Source organism: Ambystoma mexicanum, chromosome 6p (assembly GCF_040938575.1).
Source record: "Ambystoma mexicanum isolate Mex_15411 chromosome 6p, UKY_AmexF1_1, whole genome shotgun sequence".
Lineage (NCBI taxonomy): Eukaryota > Metazoa > Chordata > Amphibia > Caudata > Ambystomatidae > Ambystoma > Ambystoma mexicanum.
This window is the reverse complement of record NC_090935.1, coordinates 85,090,079-85,112,215: the sequence shown is the minus strand read 5'-3', so window position 1 is coordinate 85,112,215 and position 22,137 is coordinate 85,090,079. Positions and strand designations below refer to the sequence as shown.

At 47.1% G+C, this 22,137-nt stretch overlaps 1 protein-coding gene across 1 annotated transcript in view; it reads right to left on the bottom strand.

Annotated features, from left to right (window-relative positions):
- LOC138510689 (vomeronasal type-2 receptor 26-like) overlaps nucleotides 1-22,137 on the bottom strand; it is a 338,579-nt gene that overhangs the window by 145,693 nt on the left and 170,749 nt on the right. The window contains exon 4 of the mRNA XM_069626464.1: nucleotides 17,998-18,843. Coding sequence (XP_069482565.1) covers nucleotides 17,998-18,843 — 846 coding nt within the window. The remainder of the gene's footprint in view (nucleotides 1-17,997; nucleotides 18,844-22,137) is intronic.

Here is a 22,137-nt window from a genome sequence, read left to right as displayed (position 1 = left end):
AGCGAAATGTGCGGAAAATGCGTTTTTTTCCCCAAATTTCGGACTTTGCAGGGGTGTCTGGGTAATAAAATCTGGGCCGATGTGCGCAAATCATACCTCCGCGGATTCCCACGGGTGTCCTCTTTTCGAAAATGCATGGGGTTCCCCGTTTTCCTCGGTGGCTTGGACACCAGAGGCCCATATCTGTACGTTGTGCCGGTCGGCAGAATGTCTGAGATTTCCCTCTGAAAACAGACTTGGGGTTACTTGTGTTTTAGGCTTTCCCCTTGGCGGCCAGGTAGGTGCACCCACGAATGTGAGGTACCGTTTTCATCGGGACACCTGTGGGAACGCGTGACGGTAGGCCATGTGTTGTCGGGGGCGTGTTTCGATGGGTGCGTCAAGCGAAATGTGCGGAAATTGCATTTTTTTCCCCAAATTTCGGACTTTGCAGGGGTGTCTGGGTAAAAAATTCTGGGGCGATGTGCGCAAATCATACGTCTGCGGATTCCCACGGGTGTCCTCTTTTCCGAAATGCATGGGGTTCCCTGTTTTCCTCGGTGGCTTGGACAACCGAGGCCCATATCTGTACGTTGTGCCGGTCGGCAGAATGTCTGAGATTTCCCTCTGAAAACAGACTTGGGGTTACTTGTGTTTTAGGCTTTCCCCTTGGCGGCCAGGTAGGTGCACCCACACATGTGAGGTACCGTTTTCATCGGGACACCTGTGGGAACGCGTGACGGTAGGCCATGTGTTGTTGTGGGCGTGTTTCGATGGGTGCGTCAAGCGAAATGTGCGGAAAAAGTGTTTTTTTCCCCAAATTTCGGACTTTGCTGGGGTGTCTGGGTAAAAAATTTTGGGCCGATGTGCGCAAATCATACCTCTGCGGATTCCCACGGGTGTCCTCTTTTCGAAAATGCATGGGGTTCCCCGTTTTCCTTGGTGGCTTGGACACCCGAGGCCCATATCTGTACGTTGTGCCGGTCGGCAGAATGTCTGAGATTTCCCTCTGAAAACAGACTTGGGGTTACTTGTGTTTTAGGCTTTCCCCTTGGCGGCCAGGTAGGTGCACCCACACATGCGAGGTACCATTTTCATCGGGACACCTGTGGGAACGCGTGACGGTAGGCCATGTGTTGTTGGGGGCGTGTTTTGATGGGTGCGTCAAGCGAAATGTGCGGAAAATGCGTTTTTTTCCCCAAATTTCGGACATTGTAGGGGTGTCTGGGTAAAAAATTCTGGGGCGATGTGCACAAATCATACCTCTGCGGATTCCCATGGGTGTCCTCTTTTCGGAAATGCATGGGGTTCCCTGTTTTCCTCGGTGGCGTGAACACCCGATGCCCATATCTGTACGTTGTGCCGGTCGGCAGAATGTCTGAGATTTCCCTCTGAAAACAGACTTGGGGTTACTTGTGTTTTAGGCTTTCCCCTTGGCGGCCAGGTAGGTGCACCCACACATGTGAGGTACCGTTTTCATCGGGACACCTGTGGGAACACGTGACGGTAGGCCATGTGTTGTTGGGGGCGTGTTTCGATGGGTGCGTCGAGCGAAATGTGCGGAAAAATCGTTTTTTTCCCCACATTTCGGACTTTGCAGGGCTGTCTGGGTAAAAAATTCTGGGGCGATGTGCGCAAATCATACCTCTGCGGATTCCCACGGGTGTCCTCTTTTCGGAAATGCATGGGGTTCCCTGTTTTTCTCGGTGGCTTGGACACCCGAGGCCCAATTCTGTACATTGAGCCGGTCGGCAGAATGTCTGAGATTTCCCTCAGAAAACAGACTTGGGGTTACTTGTGTTTTAGGCTTTCCCCTTGGCGGCCAGGTAGGTGCACCCACACATGTGAGGTACCGTTTTCATCGGGACACCTGTGGGAACGCGTGACGGTAGGCCATGTGTTGTTGGGGGTGTGTTTCGATGGGTGCGTCAATCGAAATGTGCGGAAAATGCGTTTTTTTCCCCAAATTTCGGACTTTGCGGGGGTGTCTGGGTAAAAAATTCTGGGGCGATGTGCGCAAATCATACCTCTGCGGATTCCCACGGGTGTCCTATTTTCGAAAATGCATGGGGTTCCCCGTTTTCCTTGGTGGCTTGGACACCCGAGGCCCATATCTGTACGTTGTGCCGGTCGGCAGAATGTCTGAGATTTCCCTCTGAAAACAGACTTGGGGTTACTTGTGTTTTAGGCTTTCCCCTTGGCGGCCAGGTAGGTGCACCCACACATGTGAGGTACTGTTTTCATCGGGACACCTGTGGGAATGCGTGACGGTAGGCCATGTGTTGTTGGGGGCGTGTTTAGATGGGTGAGTCAAGCGAAATGTGCGGAAAATGCGTTTTTTTCCCCAAATTTCGGACTTTGCAGGGGTGTCTGGGTAATAAAATCTGGGCCGATGTGCGCAAATCATACCTCCGCGGATTCCCACGGGTGTCCTCTTTTCGAAAATGCATGGGGTTCCCCGTTTTCCTCGGTGGCTTGGACACCAGAGGCCCATATCTGTACGTTGTGCCGGTCGGCAGAATGTCTGAGATTTCCCTCTGAAAACAGACTTGGGGTTACTTGTGTTTTAGGCTTTCCCCTTGGCGGCCAGGTAGGTGCACCCACGAATGTGAGGTACCGTTTTCATCGGGACACCTGTGGGAACGCGTGACGGTAGGCCATGTGTTGTCGGGGGCGTGTTTCGATGGGTGCGTCAAGCGAAATGTGCGGAAATTGCATTTTTTTCCCCAAATTTCGGACTTTGCAGGGGTGTCTGGGTAAAAAATTCTGGGGCGATGTGCGCAAATCATACGTCTGCGGATTCCCACGGGTGTCCTCTTTTCCGAAATGCATGGGGTTCCCTGTTTTCCTCGGTGGCTTGGACAACCGAGGCCCATATCTGTACGTTGTGCCGGTCGGCAGAATGTCTGAGATTTCCCTCTGAAAACAGACTTGGGGTTACTTGTGTTTTAGGCTTTCCCCTTGGCGGCCAGGTAGGTGCACCCACACATGTGAGGTACCGTTTTCATCGGGACACCTGTGGGAACGCGTGACGGTAGGCCATGTGTTGTTGTGGGCGTGTTTCGATGGGTGCGTCAAGCGAAATGTGCGGAAAAAGTGTTTTTTTCCCCAAATTTCGGACTTTGCTGGGGTGTCTGGGTAAAAGATTTTGGGCCGATGTGCGCAAATCATACCTCTGCGGATTCCCACGGGTGTCCTCTTTTCGAAAATGCATGGGGTTCCCCGTTTTCCTTGGTGGCTTGGACACCCGAGGCCCATATCTGTACGTTGTGCCGGTCGATAGAATGTCTGAGATTTCCCTCTGAAAACAGACTTGGGGTTACTTGTGTTTTAGGCTTTCCCCTTGGCGGCCAGGTAGGTGCACCCACACATGCGAGGTACCATTTTCATCGGGACACCTGTGGGAACGCGTGACGGTAGGCCATGTGTTGTTGGGGGCGTGTTTTGATGGGTGCGTCAAGCGAAATGTGCGGAAAATGCGTTTTTTTCCCCAAATTTCGGACATTGTAGGGGTGTCTGGGTAAAAAATTCTGGGGCGATGTGCACAAATCATACCTCTGCGGATTCCCATGGGTGTCCTCTTTTCGGAAATGCATGGGGTTCCCTGTTTTCCTCGGTGGCGTGAACACCCGATGCCCATATCTGTACGTTGTGCCGGTCGGCAGAATGTCTGAGATTTCCCTCTGAAAACAGACTTGGGGTTACTTGTGTTTTAGGCTTTCCCCTTGGCGGCCAGGTAGGTGCACCCACACATGTGAGGTACCGTTTTCATCGGGACACCTGTGGGAACACGTGACGGTAGGCCATGTGTTGTTGGGGGCGTGTTTCGATGGGTGCGTCGAGCGAAATGTGCGGAAAAATCGTTTTTTTCCCCACATTTCGGACTTTGCAGGGCTGTCTGGGTAAAAAATTCTGGGGCGATGTGCGCAAATCATACCTCTGCGGATTCCCACGGGTGTCCTCTTTTCGGAAATGCATGGGGTTCCCTGTTTTTCTCGGTGGCTTGGACACCCGAGGCCCAATTCTGTACATTGAGCCGGTCGGCAGAATGTCTGAGATTTCCCTCAGAAAACAGACTTGGGGTTACTTGTGTTTTAGGCTTTCCCCTTGGCGGCCAGGTAGGTGCACCCACACATGTGAGGTACCGTTTTCATCGGGACACCTGTGGGAACGCGTGACGGTAGGCCATGTGTTGTTGGGGGTGTGTTTCGATGGGTGCGTCAATCGAAATGTGCGGAAAATGCGTTTTTTTCCCCAAATTTCGGACTTTGCGGGGGTGTCTGGGTAAAAAATTCTGGGGCGATGTGCGCAAATCATACCTCTGCGGATTCCCACGGGTGTCCTATTTTCGAAAATGCATGGGGTTCCCCGTTTTCCTTGGTGGCTTGGACACCCGAGGCCCATATCTGTACGTTGTGCCGGTCGGCAGAATGTCTGAGATTTCCCTCTGAAAACAGACTTGGGGTTACTTGTGTTTTAGGCTTTCCCCTTGGCGGCCAGGTAGGTGCACCCACACATGTGAGGTACTGTTTTCATCGGGACACCTGTGGGAATGCGTGACGGTAGGCCATGTGTTGTTGGGGGCGTGTTTAGATGGGTGAGTCAAGCAAAATGTGCGGAAAATGTGTTTTTTTCCCCAAATTTTTGACTTTGCAGCGGTGTCTGGGTAAAAAATTCTGGGGCGATGTGCGCAAATCATACCTCTGCGGATTCCCACAGGTGTCCTCTTTTCGGAAATGCATGGGGTTCCCTGTTTTCCTCGGTGGCTTGGACACCCGAGGCCCATATCTGTACGTTGTGCCCGTCGGCAGAATGTCTGAGATTTCACTCTGAAAACAGACTTGGGGTTACTTGTGTTTTAGGCTTTCCCCTTGGCGGCCAGGTAGGTGCACCCACACATGTGAGGTACCGTTTTCATCGGGACACCTGTGGGAACGCGTGACGGTAGGCCATGTGTTGTTGGGGGCGTGTTTCGATGGGTGCGTCGTGCAAAATGTGTGGAAAATGCGTTTTTTTCCCCAAATTTCGGACTTTGCAGGGGTGTCTGGGTAAAAAATTCTGGGGTGATGTGCGCAAATCATACCTCTGCGGATTCCCACGGGTGTCCTCTTTTTGGAAATGCATGGGGTTCCCTGTTTTCCTCGGTGGCTTGGACGCCCGAGGCCCATATCTGTACGTTGTGCCGGTCGGCAGAATGTCTGAGATTTCCCTCTGAAAACAGACTTGGGGTTACTTGTGTTTTAGGCTTTCCCCTTGGCGGCCAGGTAGGTGCACCCACACATGTGAGGTACCGTTTTCATCGGGACACCTGTGGGAACGCGTGACGGTAGGCCATGTGTTGTTGGGGGCGTGTTTTGATGGGTGCGTCAAGCGAAATGTGCGGAAAATGCATTTTTCTCCCCAAATTTCGGACTTTGTAGGGGTGTCTGGGTAAAAAATTCTGGGGCGATGTGCATAAATCATACCTCTGCGGATTCCCATGGGTGTCCTCTTTTCGAAAATGCATGGGGTTCCCCGTTTTCCTTGGTGGCTTGGACACCCGAGGCCCATATCTGTACGTTGTGCCGGTCGACAGAATGTCTGAGATTTCCCTCTGAAAACAGACTTGGGGTTACTTGTGTTTTAGGCTTTCCCCTTGGCGGCCAGGTAGGTGCACCCACACATGTGAGGTACCGTTTTCATCGGGACACCTGTGGGAACGCGTGACGGTAGGCCATGTGTTGTTGGGGGCGTGTTTCGATGGGTGCGTCAAGCGAAATGTGCGGAAAATGCTTTTTTTCCCCCAAATTTCGGACTTTGCAGGGGTCTCTGGGTAAAAATTTCTGGGGCGATGTGCGTAAATCATACCTCTGCGGATTCCCACGGGTGTCCTCTTTTCGGAAATGCATGGGGTTCCCTGTTTTCCTTGGTGGCTTGGACACCCGAGGCCCATATCTGTACGTTGTGCCGGCCGGCAGAATGTCTGAGATTTCCCTCTGAAAACAGACTTGGGGTTACTTGTGTTTTAGGCTTTCCCCTTGGCGGCCAGGTAGGTGCACCCACACATGTGAGGTACCGTTTTCATCGGGACACCTGTGGGAACACGTGACGGTAGGCCATGTGTTGTTGGGAGCGTGTTTTGTTGGGTGCGTCGAGCGAAATGTGCAGAAAAAGTGTTTTTTTCCCGACATTTCGGACTTTGCGGGGCTGTCTGGGTAAAAAATTCTGGGGCGATGTGCGCAAATCATACCTCTGCGGATTCCCACGGGTGTCCTCTTTTCGGAAATGCATGGGATTCCCTGTTTTCCTAGGTGGCTTGGACACCCGAGGCCCATATATGTACGTTGTGCCGGTCGGCAGAATGTCTGAGATTTCACTCTGAAAACAGACTTGGGGTTACTTATGTTTTAGGCTTTCCTCTTGGCGGCCAGGTAGGTGCACCCACACATGTGGGGTACCGTTTTCATCGGGACACCTTTGGGAACGCGGGACGGTAGGCCATGTGTTGTGTTTGTGTGGTTTTCATAACGTTTTGACCCATTTGCTGGTGCCCTTTGTCTCACAACCCTTTCTTTTCCCAAATGTGACCTACATTTAGTCGCTGCTTTAGCCTCCATACACTTTTGTAACCTGCACAAGTCACCTACCCTTGAAAAGGTCTGCCTGTGCTCTTTCAAAAAATGTATGGCTGCCGTTCCTCACCACATTGGTTTTCCCAATTTACACATGCTAAGTGCGCCTGGTCAGGCCGTGAGCGTAAAACTCCTGTGTACCATGGCTCAATGTTTGGCTTGTGGTATTGCATGTGTTTTGTAAAAACACTACAAAAATGGTATGCTCTCCTAACTGCAAGAGTCGGGGGAATGTAGCGGAGCGTTGCTTTTCTCTAAATTCATAGAAGCCATTGCCGTACCAAGCCAACCATGTCCAACACATACCTTTTTTTTCAGTCATTTTCCCGCTTTTCCCCCATTCGATGGCAGTTTCCCCAACCTAGTTGTTGCCTGACCTATGCAAATCACCCCTTCCTAAACTACGAATTTTGTCTACTTTTCAGAAATATATGCCTTTCTGTCCCTGCCCTTTTCTTCCATTCCGTCCATGCATGTCCAATTGGCAAAAATGGCAAAAATCGCCTACCTCTCACAAAACGGTTGATAACCACATCAAAATATTTTTTTTCCATCTCCACTCAACCTGTTCCTGAAAGCCAACACATTGGGGAACTCAGCACAGCAAACCATTTGTTGCTAGCTCTTACAAGGAAAAAACCACAGGCTTCTTTGTACATCATTTTATTTGGCATTTTTTGAAAAAACCCAAAATTTTCACACTTTTTCCTTATTTTCTCTCACCCCCCTACAGCAACCTGGGATTCCTGGGTGGCGTTACGATCGCCTACATGTGGGGAAAAAAGGAGCCTAATGTGGCCGAGATATCTCATGTAACAAAAAAGTTACAAGCCATTGAATGGCTACATACCAAAATCACCAAAAAAGGCCCTGGCACTGGGGAGAAATACCCATGTCACTTAAAGGGTTAAATGGACGTTATGGTTAAGTTGCACTAGCGAAAAACTATGAAATTCAATGGAAAAACGTTGTTACAGGGACGTTATGATTATAGGTAAAACCGAAACCCCTCTGAAATTCCCCAGTTATGGTAAGCTAAGCAAGCATAACTCGCGCCACCACTGTGCACTGCAAAGACTAACACCCATGACATCAAAGATGCCATCACAAAGTTCATTGATGACAATCTCAAAGAAGTGATTTTGTGAAGTATAAAAATCATAATCATTAAAACATTTCAATAGCAGGGCAGTTTGACTTTTTGGGCATTCATAGGTGTCACTTGTTGGGCAAGGACAAAGTACCAAAGACTTGCCCAAAGGTAGATACCGCTTGTGACTTGGATGCACCCACTTATACTTTAAAATGTTGACTTTGATGCAGCCTATCTTTTGCTTTCTGGCTACAGCAGGGCGCTGAAACACAAAAGGAGTGATTACATCAGTTAGCACTGACTGCTTAAGTGCTCCTGAGTACACTTTTGTGATACTTAAGCTATGCTTTCTACATGTGGTGCTTAGAGGAGAAGGTGTATATATTTGGTTAATTTCTTTTTATTAACAGCTAGTTATTTTCTGTGTTTTCTGTGCAGAATAGCACTTGTAGTTTGTTGTGGTATGTTACGGAAGCACAGTATCACAAGTAGACACTGACACAAGAGCTGCAATTTTCAAAACCTTTATTCTCGACCATCATACAAAAACATAATACAGTCCTAGTCAGTCCTTAGTCAAAATAAAATGGCCTATACTAATAAACCTACTGCCTGCCCTCTTTCTAATACCATAAATGTGTAAAGGGAATATGTAATGCAAAAAAGAAAATCAGTGTTCAAAAGAAATATCAGTATGGCTGAGTAAACTCCCTTCTCCATGTTTTGTAGCACGGGGTAAGGTGGCACACTTGGACCTTGCGACACACTCTGGCTTTGGTCACAACACACTCTGGCTTTGGTCACAAGGATGCAGTTTGGTGTGTCGACCAGGGCCAGGGCCCACTTGGCCTTCCACAAAAAGTCTACTAAAGTCTACTAAAGGATACAGTTCAACAAAAGTTTGTTTCTTTCTGGTTACCACAGTTTAGTACAGGTTTCTCTCTGCCAGGCTCAAACCTTTCAATCACAATTGGTTGGGTTCCCTTCCCCAAGCATCAATCACACCTTTTAGGCTCCCCTCCATCGGGCTCAATCCTCCATTATCTCTCCTTCTGCTGTCGAAGACTTTTGAAACTGCAAGTATTTTGCTATAACCTTTGCATGACCACTTCGACTTGAAATGTCACTTTTTCTCTCCTACACCAAGGCCTCTTGGTAAATGTAGTTTCAAGCACAGTACTTATTTAAAAGTTCAAATATATATCTCACATCCAGGTTTCCCTCTGTTGGGATCAAACCTAACAGTTTAAAGGCAGCCCTCACTTCCAGGTTTCCCTCTGCTGGGATTAAACCTAACAGTTCAAATCTTGTGTCTCAATTTCTTTCTCTTCCCGTCCCTTCTACAGCATCAGACATTTCACAGAGACTTTCGATTGGGCAATTTTCTTTCGCCAGACCACTCTGTTACTTTGTATCTTTCATTTACAGTTCTTTACAATGCTTTGATTTCTCTTGCGTCTTATCGGCACACGCACAACCTTCATTCATCATATACTTTTGCCGTCAACTTTCATTTAACACAGACCAGACTTTCATTGCTTTCATCAACAGGCTGTGTTAATTCTTTTTTCATCTTTCGCGGCTTTGATCCTGAAGTCAAGGCTGATACCACAACTGCCGCTGCACCTCCCCGACTCTGCCGTTCACAAGGGAGGGTGGCTGGTATCCTTAAAACACAAAAGAGGTTTGTCTCTTCTCTCTGGCTGGGTTTCCTTGTACAACCTTCAAGGACCTTCAGAGCTAACAATTTCTCACTGGGGTGTCCAAGGTTTCTCTGTACCTCGGTTCCATCCCTCGGCATGTCGCTCTGCTCCGCCTGGTTCACCGTCACCCTGGAAGAACTGCTCCTTCTCGTGCATCGCCTTGCTCAGAGTGTTTCTCAGTGTTCCACCATTTAACCATGTGGGGAGAGCTAATAGGTACCAGGTGTATGTAATTAAGATCAAGTGCCTGACCCCGCCTGATCTTATTAGTGAAACATGCCCAATGTATTGCAAGGATGGTACTCCTGTTAGCCTCAGACCTCCTCTTCCTTGGCTCAGTGATTTTGTAGGAAATGGGGGGGGATCTGGGAAGTTGGAATTTCCTATAAAATAGGATGGGACAGGGTATTTGGAAAGTGGCATACCATGTCTCGCCATCAGGCGTTTCTCCCCCAATACCCGAGGACTCCTCACCCAGGTGATCCTCTCGCACTTGTCCACCCCCACGGTCTGGATCCAAAGGTGATGGCCGTGCCAGGGCCACCTGAGTAAGGAATCCCTGGGGTTTAGGCAGTGAAACACCCTCTGGTTTTTGATCTGAGCATGGCAGAATTGAATAATCATAACGTCGGAAGTGGCTTCTAGTTTTGTAAGGTTTGCCACCCGCTGCAGTGTGGCTTGGCATGTCTTGACAGCTCTGACATGCCTGAGAGGTACTTTCCTCTAGCCCCTCCCTCGCTGGCTGGCTGGAGTGTAGGCGCCCGGACTGAAGACCAGAGACATTTGCGGCTGTTTTGGCAGCTGACCAGGATCACAACTAATCCTTTGAGACGAACCGCACAAAGAACCGAGCATGAATATAAACATGGAGAACATGTTATACTTCACGAGGCATATAAATAGACTCTCTGATGCATACGTGGAGCTGAAAAATGTATATAGACAGCTCCTGGATAGGTCAGAAAGGGATGCTGAAAAGTTGGACATATGCTTGGGAGTCATCAGCACCCTGGCTAAATGCATGACAACTATGCTCGAAGGAGATAGTACTGCTGCCAGCGGGTTCCAGATGGGGTGTGATAACATTGATGCATACCCACCTCCAAGCAGTGGCAGCAGCAATGACAGAAACAGTGGAGGGTGCAGGACAAACCAAAGGGGATGAAGGAAGTAGGAGTAAACACAGAGATTAAACTCTCAAACGAAAAGGAGAAAGGTAAGGCTAATGCCTTAGAGCACTCTAGAAGAACAGAAGGGGCGATTAACACAGCAATTCGGCAACAAGTAACGCATGCAAGAAAATGCACAAGGCCAGCCCAACCAGGGACAGTCCCCAAAACTCAACTCGCACAGCAGGAATCTAACTGCTTTAATATAAAGAAAAGAGTTAACAATGAGGATATTCTGGACCCCTTGGCAGGATGGAGAAACATGAACCGTATTTGTTGTTTCAAGGGCCTTACGCATGGTAACAAACATGGCTACAAAAGAGCATTGGGTGTGAGTGATATCTCGTTTAATCTGTTTTTGAACATTTGTATCTTATCAGACTGTATGTTCTGTACATTTTTGCATGTGTATACCAAACTGTAGAGATGCATTAGCAATGAAGGGGATAGAGGTGTTCGAGGATAAAAAGGCAGAAATATGCCATCTGCATGATTCTTGGTACTCTTGGCATGTAGAAGGTCGCACTCTAGATGAGTTGCAACGACCGACTGAGAGGGTGGGGGTGTCGGGGGGGGGGCAGAAAGGAAAACCAGTTGACAATGACCGCCTAATCATTGACCTGACAAGACCAGAGCTAGAGCAGATACTTAGGCAGGGTAGCTTTGTGAACTATCAAGTATCTCAACTGGCAGGAGGAAAGTCTATGCATTTGTGAAACAGATCCAGCCACAAAAGCAGCTGTAGGTGAGCAGGGCTCCATGGAGAAGAGGCTGAATACGGCTGGGAAATTGGGTCTGTGCGAAGAAGGGACGCCATGTTCTAACCTGAGAGCGCACATTCCATATATCAAACCAGCCGGTTACTCAGCGGCGGGACCCATTGAAGGGGGCCACTGTCTCTTTATTATCATGGAACATAGGAGGGGCTAAGTCAAAGTGTGAGAGGGAGGATATAAGATACCTGATGCAGTGGTTTGAATTTGTTTTCCTGCAGCAGACATGGGCACAAGATACATTGTTCTTGGATGGCTTTCAATCATTCAAGATCCCAGCACTAAAGAACACACAGGGTTGGTCATTCGGGGGAATGGTAGTTATGTCAAATCCGTGTACAAATGTGATCATGTTGAATTAAATGTAGAATATCATTGCTTGCAGGTGGTAAAGGCTAGCCTGGATGCCAACATGAGCATAGTCCTGGTTAACCTTTATAATAGCCCACACAAATCCAACAAGGGGCAGTGCCTAACCCAACTTAAGCAACTCTTCAATGGTTACACTGGTGACCTGGATCAGGGAACACATATGGTCCTTTTGGCGGGGGATTTCAATGTCAAATGTGGCAGCGAACCCCCACCACACTTACTAGAAAGGAGCAGCGGATCGGGGAGTGCAAGAACAAGACATGATGGATCCAGGAACATGTGGTGATAGGCTTAGGCTAATATCCTGGTGGTATGAATGGGGGCTGAGAAAAATCAAAGGCCCGACCAAGGGTGATAGACCGGGAAATGCAACTTTTACAGGAACCAATTGAAGCTCAACCATTGACTATTGCTGCCCCTAAATACGTTTTTGGAACATGATCAAGGATTTTCATGTTCTGGAGGATGAGTTGAGCGATCACCATCCTTTGGTGCTGGAACTCGTGATTGATAAACTGCAGGAGAATAGCATCATCCGGCACATCGGGGAAAATGTATTGGAAGGCACCAAGCATACAATAAGGTGGCGCTCGGACAATACACAATGGTACAGATACAGAATGGTATCTGCTGCAGAGTCTCTATAATACAGCTGCACGGTTCCTTACCCACATGATAGAGGAGATGGCTGTTCCTCGGGTGGGAAACAAGGTTCTGGATGATTTTGACCACCTATGCAGGAAACGGACGGCAGGCTGCCAGAGAGAGATGACCAACATTGCTCGTAGAAACAGGGCATCATGGGGGGAGGCAATAATCCAACCCATCTTCAAAAAGGGTCCAAGAAACATTCTGTCCTCGTATAGACCAATCAAACTCCTTGACTCTCTCTCTAAGATCTTTGGAAGGGCCGTGCTGGGGAAAATCAAATCTTGAATTATCATCAGCGGTACTCTCGATGAGATTCAATTGGGTGTTTGTCCATGACTAGGAACAAGTGAGGACATTCTAAATCTTTATTTGATTTTGGGCAACTCACTCTATCAGAGGTGCAAACCTATCTATCTTGCATTCATGGACCCAAGCACAGCTTTTGATAAGGTTAATAGGAAGAAGATGTGGGCTGTTCTTGGGTTACAGGGTTGCCTAGTGGGGATAACAGACTTGTTGATTGGTTTGAATAAAAGCACCCAGGCCTGTGTGAGTAGTGGTTCCGACGGCCATTGCACTGCTTACTTTCAGGTGCAGGCAGGAGTACGATAGGGATGTGTAATGGCTCCTGTCTTGCCCTCTCTGTGCATCAATGGGTTAAGGAAGGCCCTGATACAAGTCACCATTGATGTGCCTCGAATCAATGGGAAGCCATACCCAGCCTTGACATACGCTGATGAAACAGTCCTGATTGCACGCACACCAAGACCTCTGCAGGGCCTTGTCACAGCGTACACAGACTTCAGGACATCATTGTATCTGAAGGTTAATGCTACCAGGTCGGCAGTCATCTTGCCATCTGAGCAGGAAGAACCCAAAAATGGTATCAATCCGTACAAAGGGTGTAGTATTCCAGAGAGTCATGTTTTTGGACTACTTGGGGATAAGTCTCACCGCAAACTTGAAACGTGCGGCTCATATCGAGAAGCAGGTTGTCAGGTAAAATCAATTTCTTGGGGCGGGCGGTAGGAGATTCATGTGCATGTCCAACCCTAAGCATCTATATTTGATAAAGACAGTGTATATGAGCACATGATCTTCGCTCTTCATACACTTTTGCCAATCACTGGGACAAGAATGCAATGTCCTTGAGTGATCTTCACTCTTCATATGGCTTTGCCAATTACTGGGACAAAGATGCAGGATTCTCGAATGACCTTCACTCTGTATACGGTTTTGTCAATTACTGAGACGAGGATGCAGGATCCCTGAGTGACCTTCACTCTTTATGCCTCTGTTCCCGCGTGTCCCGTTCTCCCCTGAAACTGTATTGAAGGGGTTCTACGTCACCAGGTGGACGTTCTCTTTCTCTTCTCTGTGGTTGGTCAGGATGATTCTTCGGTTTCTCCCGTGTCCCTCTTTCGACATACTTCACTCTTCTTTGGCTGTGCTCCGTTCCACACCACCACCTCCCTCCTTTGGGCTTTAAATTGGGTACTCTACCCAATGAAAAGACCTCCTCAGGTCTCTTACTAGCGTATTGCCTACCAGGCATGACACCAGCAGGGCTCTTCTTCACTGGCCTCTCTTGAGCATCCCTCCTGGAACTCTTATGGGTTTCCTCTGCTCTGTTCAGGCAGTGTACTGCTGTCCCTTCTTCTCCGTATCTGCTTTCCGACAAGCAAGGCATTGTCTCCTGTGGTTTCCCAGCCTCCTTGATCCAGCCGGTTCCAATCTCCCGGGTCTTCATTTCTTGAGCGCTTGGCCCTGCTCTATTTATTGAGTATTATTGGGATTTCCCCGGCTCCCAGAAAAAGTCCTTCCTTTGTGTCAAGGCCATATTCACATGCCTCCTGTTGCCATCTTTGTGTCAGTACTTGACAGACAAGCACTCTTCATTACTCCCATGTCATGTTCTTACTTTTCGCAGTACCAGGTTGATGTTGTTCTTGAGTTCTCAGTGAGTTCTCAGTGAGGTAATACTGTTGTACAGGTTTTTGGGGGATAGTAATAAGGGAGTTCTTTATGGGAAAAGGAGTCCTTATCCCCAAGATGGGAGTCTCTCCCTGTGAGGTCTCGCTTACCTCCACCCCTAGGGGGAATGTTGCATAGCGGGTTCACCTCCCTAGCCTTACAGGAAGGGGATCCCCTCTTGGGAGAAGTGACTGAATCCCTCGATTGGTCACGCCATGCAGAAAGTGTAATCTTTTAGCAGGAACACTTCTCGCTGAGCTGTTTTACTTGCGTTGCCTTGTTGCCGTGCCAACTGCATACAGTTCTTTGTTGCAGACACACTACCTCTTGGAGTATTTTCCTAGGATTGGAACTTGGAGGAAATCTCTGCAGCCCGTATATCAGTCATTATCGTACTTTGACTGGAAACTGGTAGGAATGGAGCCAGTAACCTACATATTACTCTCATAGTTATTCAGAAAATGAATTAGACTATGAAGAATATACATGTTTCCTGTTCTGATTGGCTAAACTATTGCCACATCCCAATGCATTTGAAATGCAAAATAAGTGTTAGAGGGAATTCTCTTTTTAGAGACAATACACCAGAAGAAAGCTTTGTCTGTCCTGCACTTGAAGAGCAGACACACTTGGACTCTCACACCTACTCTGGCTTCTTTTAATCAAGGAAGTGACTGCAGACTTTGTTTACTTCCCATGTATGAATCATTCCAGGCACACAATCAAAGAAGCACTTACAGCTTTAAGTGAAAACCAAAGCTGAAGATCTGTTCTTCAGCTGGAATTCTGATGAATACTTACTCAAAGCCGAAATTTCGGTACACCCCTAAAAGCTATTAATAAAGATGTGTCTAGTGAAAGTTATAACATTATCAAAAATGGTCGCCACCTCTTCACAATTGCAAACATTGCTTCCTATATGGAAAACTGGTAAATGTATATAAGTAATATTTACTCCACTATTTGTAATTCTATATCCCATGAAACCCTAACCTCCATCTTTGCCGCAGATGTTACAACGATTTATGCTTTTACAGATGCCTATTGGAATAATGTGGCTCTTTTTCAAATCATACAAGGTGTCAGAGATGTTGGAAATACATGTCTGCAGTTTATGAGTCTTCAGCGATGGTATTCAACACACCACAAAAACTATACTTGAGGCACAGCCTTTGGCTGAGTAAATGGCCACCTGAAGAGGAAGTTCTGCCCTCAAGAGTGTCACCGGATACTGTTGAAGTATGTCTGTGGCCTCTTAAAGGGGTCAGGAGCACCCTGAGCAGCATATAGACTTCTGAGATGGAGCCACATGATCTGCTGGTGAATGGAGTGTAGCAGTAAGCTTCTGCGGCAGGACCTGGTAGTGAGGGTACCTTTGCGGCCACCTCGGATGATCATTGTCCATTAGGATTGGTGGAGGAGAGCGGTGAGGTCATAGAGTGGCAACAGAGTTGATGGGAATCCCCTACAGTGGAGTCAGAGATCGTTAGGGCCTGGTGAGAGATTGGTTGTGGACCCCGGAGGAGGGAACAGATGTGCAGTGATCCCTGTAGTCTTTTTGGAGGGTAGCCAAATCCAATGGGTGTGTGCTGATAGAGGAGTGGAACAGGCACAGATGGAATGGGAGTCGTTATCATTCGATCCCTCAAATGCATGCCTTGTGTAAGCCTTTGCCTTCATTCTGCACAAAGACCTGCGAGGAAGGGTGGCATGCCTGCCGGAGGATCACAGGTGTCATGGAGAAGACCTCAGGGCAGGGTAAGGAGCAGGGTAGACATAGATTACAGATGGCCTGCAACTCATCTGAGTGGTTGAAACAAAAAGGGCCATAAAGGGCCATAAAGGAGGTGCACAGTGACCGAGCCAGGTTAAGTGTGAAGCTGGCTGAATGCCATGAAAATGTCATGACTGCCTTATTCCAGTCTCGAAAACTTTCAAAACGCTGTAGGCCAGCCAACCTACAATCAATCAATCTAGTTGAGGAAACGCAGAGGAAAAATATCAGGAAGTGGGTGCTCAAGTTCTCTGCTCATCTTGATCAGTTCCATCCTGGACCAGGACACAGAGCTAGACACTGCAGAGGCGCCTGAGAAGTCAATTATCCAAAGTTCAACTCCTTCAATGTTAAAGAATGTAAACTTAAGAAGACTGGATATTGCTGATAAAGGTTGAGGCTCAAAGGAGGATTGCTGGACAACAGTAGGTGCCTGGCTTGAGGGCACACAGGAGTTCAAGTTCTTGCTTTGGTCAAAATGGTGCTTTTGGGGTGTCACCATCAAGAGGTGGATACAGACTGGTATAATTTTACTAATGGAAGGGCAGAGACCTTTGGAAGAGGGCACATCATGGGGATGACCTCTTGTGTTTAAAGTGATGAGGTTGATCATGTTATGCTATGCTATTTGAAATCTGTATAGCGCCTATTGCTCGAAAGCGTTGTGGTGGATGAACGCCCTTTGGAAGGCCGTGGTCTGAGCAGACATGTAATGGAAAGAAACAAAATGTTCATGTGGGGTAAGGTACGTTCTAATATGGACTATATTGGTAAAGTGAGATTTTAGTGATAGTCCTCTTGGACTTGGGCTGCCTCTGAATTTTGAGAAGGTGATGGGATTGGTTAGGTGGCAATGCGTTGGATTATCTTGCTAGCTCCTTAGTCCCTGACTTAACTCCCATCTATTGAAAAGTTCCTAGGGGTCATCTCAGTGATGGGGAATAGAGGACCGGGATGGTGTACAAATGTTTGGTCTCAGTGAATTATTTCTCAACTCAAGTTCTGAGCTCTTCAGATGTTCAGCAGGTTCTCCAGGCTTTTACTATCTATTTGGTAATACTAATTGAAGGTTCTGTTATTGAATGTTCGGGGGTTGTACAACCTCCCAAAAGGATAACCCTATGAAGGCATCTAGCAAAGCAAACAGTGAATATAGAGTGCATTCAAGAGATGTATCTTAGAAAGATGGACACTCGGAGACCGACGTTCAAACGCTTTCCTCAGCAGTGCTTTTCCTCAAGCATTAGAGGGACAGCACTCGTGTTAATTCCTTGTGTTTCTGACTCCCATGGAACAAACAGACCATCATACTGTGACTTTTGATTATCAAGCAGCTTTAAACGTCGGTCCCTCATCTCCCTCCACTACCTCCATGGTGCTCACACCATCTCTCTCTCATGCCAGGTTCTGACTCCCTGGGACTAAACAGGCCTTTTGATTATCGAGCGCAAGACTCACTCTCATCAGCTTTAACCCTCAGTTCCTCCGCTCCCTCCACTACTTCCATGGTGCTCACACCATCTCTCTCACATGCCAGGTTCTGACTCCCTGGGACTAAACAGGCCTTTTTATTATTGAGTGCAAGACTCACTCTCATCAGCTTTAAACCTCTGTCCCTCCTCTCCCTCCACTACCTCTACTACCTCTATGGGAACCATCTCTCTCCCGTTCTTTAGGAAACCTCACCATTATTACTGAGATCACAAAAAAATAGCACTTCCTACCCAGCTTCCCCATGTGCATACTTCTTATTCTAAACACACCACACAGAGTTTGGGCCACTTTACCAATGATCACATAGTGTCTGGGTGAGTGCAGCCTCCTTGACTTGAACAGGTATTCATTGGCAAGATGCACATGTTTGCTCTGCAGCTGCTTCTGTGCTGAACACCATTTACCTTCCATGGCCTTTGTTCCTGACTTGGTCTCTCAGCAGCACTCACAGCTCCAGGTCTAGGGTCAGAAAGATACATGTCATGTAAGGCATGTGCCATTGCATAGACAGCTATGTAAACCCTGTGTGTGATTCGAAAGCTGAAGACATCATAGATGGACGAGTCAAGACTTTGTAAGGTCTCATTTCCAGAGCAATAGGGAAGGTGTGATATATATTCAGCAGTATCTTGGTGCAGGCTTTCTCTATCCATCAATTTACACTTGAAAGCATCCAACCACAGTTCATCAAAAACATCATAGTCTTGAAACATGGATAGTTTAATATCGGAGAGAAACTCTTTAAATCCGATTATTTTTCCAGTCTTGATTGAAAACGACAGGCTACCATTAAATAGTTGCAGGTATTTGTCAAAAGAATAATCTTTAAATGATGTCACAGTCACTGATGTAATCCAAATTTTATGAGGCACATCCTTCCAATCACGATGTAGGAAATACTGCATCATTGATGTGCCTGTGCCGGACAAAATGATCACCTGCGCTGTGGCCTTCCGAATGGCATTGATAATGATTTCTGTTCTATCCGTACCAGCGACATTCATCTCACTGTTAAACCTGTAGGTAAACTCGACGCAACCTCCAGTCTGGGTGATCACATTCCTTAGTTCTTGCACTGCTCTCTCCCCGCTGTCATCATCAGAGGTCAGGATCCCAACCCAGGTCCAGCCAAAATGTTCTAACACCTGGGAGATTCCAGTGTAATGTGAGCGCTCATTGGGGACAGTCCGGTAAAAGGATGAAAACTCATTGTTCTCAGTAAGGAGAGGATCTAGCGCCCCATAACTGATCTGCTGGAAATAGGAAATAGTTAAAGAAACGAGGGCCAGAGATCTGTGGACACATCAAAATAGAACAGCCGTCCCTTGCAGATTGCCAATTATAAAATGATATCCAGAGTTTCAGCAAACCTGAGTCATGGCAAAAAGGAAACACAACATCTAAGCTTGTAGAGCAGGACATGCAAATATTATTTAATACATTAGACTTAAAATAAAACATCCACGAAAGTTGTGTGTCACACATAGGCTGCTGCCTCTTTCCAGCAGTGGTGCAACACCATTGAGTTGACCGGACTTCAGAGGCCCCACATCCCCAAAATGTTGGACTGTGTTGACCCAACCTGGCTGACCTAGAGAGCCGGACAGAACAGGACACAGACCATAAACGGCACAGACAGTAAAGCATTTCATTGTTAGAACCTACATTAATATGCATACATTTTTAGGCAATTGAAATTGTGATGTGGGGTTAGTGCCTGCATGCCATGAGAGTGGAAGGGTAGAGATGAGACAGGAGACCACTCATTCTCACAGCAGCCCTAAAGTGGGTGCTTTCAGACTTAAAGGAGAGAGTTAAGTGCTTGTAACATTGAAACGTGGCTTCTTTTCTCTTTCCCAAGATCCTGCATGTGGGTGGGACAGTGGCATCACTGTTTCGTCGTCGCCCCAGTCCCCTACCTTGGATGAGGGTCAATGCTCAGAGGCAGTTAGGGACTGACACCTGACCCACCATCAGTTCCCCACCCCCAGTCCTATCTCTTGCACAGACCGTGGTGGTGTCTGCAAAGTCTGACCCCACCCTAGTCTGTTTGAGGGACAGGACAGAGGGCTTGTTGATAAGAAAAGGATGCCTGTGGGTGTTTCTTTCCTAATGCAGCCAGGCATCCTTTTCAGCCGGTTTTGTCGGCTTTTAAGTGCCAACCTGGGACGGCCTGCACTGCGCATGTCCAGCGGGGATTGCTCCTTAGAACGCTCCCCGCTGCACATTCAGTGCAGCCCCACCATGTCTATGAGTGACAGGATTTTTTAATGCCATTTCAGCCTCACATTTTATCCCTGCAAGCTGGAAGATTGGGACCATTGTACCCATTTATAAAAAAGGTACCCCATCTCTACCATCATCCTATCGCTCCATCACAGTGCTGGATGGGACATCAAAGATGTTCTCTGTGGTTGTTTGTTGAAAGGTCTCTGAGAATAATCTCCTGCCAACATTCAGCTGGGTTTTAGGACTGGGATGGGAATGATCAATCAATGCATCAATCTTTATCTGGTCCTGCCCAAATATGTTTTCTCTATTGGGGACCCCTGCCTACATGGCTTTTATGGATCTTAATTCAGCTTTTGATTACGTAGACAGGTTGTTGCCTGTGGAATACCCTTGATGTAATGGGCAGCCTAAGGCCTTTGCTGAGAGTCTTTGAGTCCTTACATACCATCTCTACTGTCTCTATTCGTTATGATCAAACAGGAGATTTGAGAAGAAGTATCAACATGGAAAAGCAGCGTTTGGCAGGGGTGTGCACCAGCACCACTCCTTTTTAACCTCTAGATCAACAATGTGGCTTTGTTCCCAGAAAGACTTCTTGCAGATGTAGCACAATGTGAAGTCAGAAAGTTGCCCATCTTATGGTATGTAGAGGTGGCAGCTGTTTTATCAAAAAACCCAAGTCTCTCCAAACTCTATGCACATTTTATGACTCACATGAGACTGAAGGTAAATATTAATAAATGCTATGTTGTGTGTTTTCCGACCCAACATCTTCATGACCCCATGAGTCTACTGGATGGACAAAGGTTAAAAGTTACACAGAGTTTTCAATACCTAGGAATAACCTTTAATAGTCACCTGACCTATAAGGATGACGTAGCCTTGCGTAGTCGTAAAATGAAAGTCAATAGGCAGTATTCTTAGATTAGACAAAAATGTGAAACCTTCATGTGTAAGCCAAATTCTTACTGATATTAGAGGAAAGTGTGTGGCTACAGGAGTCCATGGTGGTGAATTGCGGGGTACGGGTCATTTGAACAGGCTTCAAGATGAAGAGAATATTTTTCTCACACGTCTTTCGGGTGTGTCCTTGACCACGACACATTATATCACCCATCTATAAACCAGGCCCACCCACATTTCTGATATGTTACTGCTTATGCCTGCTCCATTTGGTCAGACCAAGGGGATAATCTGACCAATTTTCTGATCATACACGCAGGGACGTCATTTCACCAAAATGCCAGGGGTAGCGGAAGTAACATCACATGACCCTTGACCGCTGATGACATATCAGGAAGGGATGTCATTTGACCCCACCCTGAAGTTACATCACAGGAAGTGATGGAACATGAGCTTTCACCCCTTGATAAAACAGAAAGTAGCATCACATTGCATTGTTCCTATGTACACTATGAAAAACATGGTTACAATGTCACTGTAATGTGATAATGGATCGTCTCGGGAGGATAGCTCAGGGGCTACGTGCTTGCTTTGGAAGCATGACAACACGGAGCAACACAGGTTTGAACCCCAGGTCTACGCTTAGAAACCTCTGGGTATTAAGTGCGTTATAAATATCATATCATATCAATCATATGTATCATTAATATAAGTGTGTACAGGCCCATATTACCAAATTACTGTGAATGCAAGCAGATGTCCAAGACCAAATGATAATGATGTGTTATTATATAGCACTACGCTTAAGCACTTTATGTAGAACAAATAGACATACAATATCACCCAACCTGTGTTGGTACTCATTTATCAACCTCAGAAGGATGAAAGGCTGAGTTGGCTTTGTCGGGATTCGAACCTGCAACCTGCAGATCACACACATCGCAGCAGCAAGCGCTCAACCCCCTGAGCTATCCTACCAGCTTTAGCTAGCTTAACAATATAGTAAAATGAGCAAGTCAGAAAGCAAATCACACTCTGTAGTGGATACCATTAACTCGTAACTGGGATTTAACAGCAGGCCAGTTCAAGTTGGCCAAATGTGACGCTTGAGTTGATCTACTTTTCAGGCTTCAGAGGTTGGCAAAATACATACCATTGGGAGGGTTCATAACTATGTATTAAAGAATTTATTAGAGGAGCGCAGGAAAAGAAGCAGGCTCACACGGCATATCGTACTCTGGGCACTCGTTACCGCCAACATGCAAACAAACATCCTGAAAAGCATGACATGGAGATAGGAAAGAAAGACACATTAGCGTTAATTGTGTCCAATGAAATCAAGGGCCGCTTTATGTGCTATGGTCAAACATTTCTACACTGTACACAAGCTTTTAGGCGCAAGGATGTTG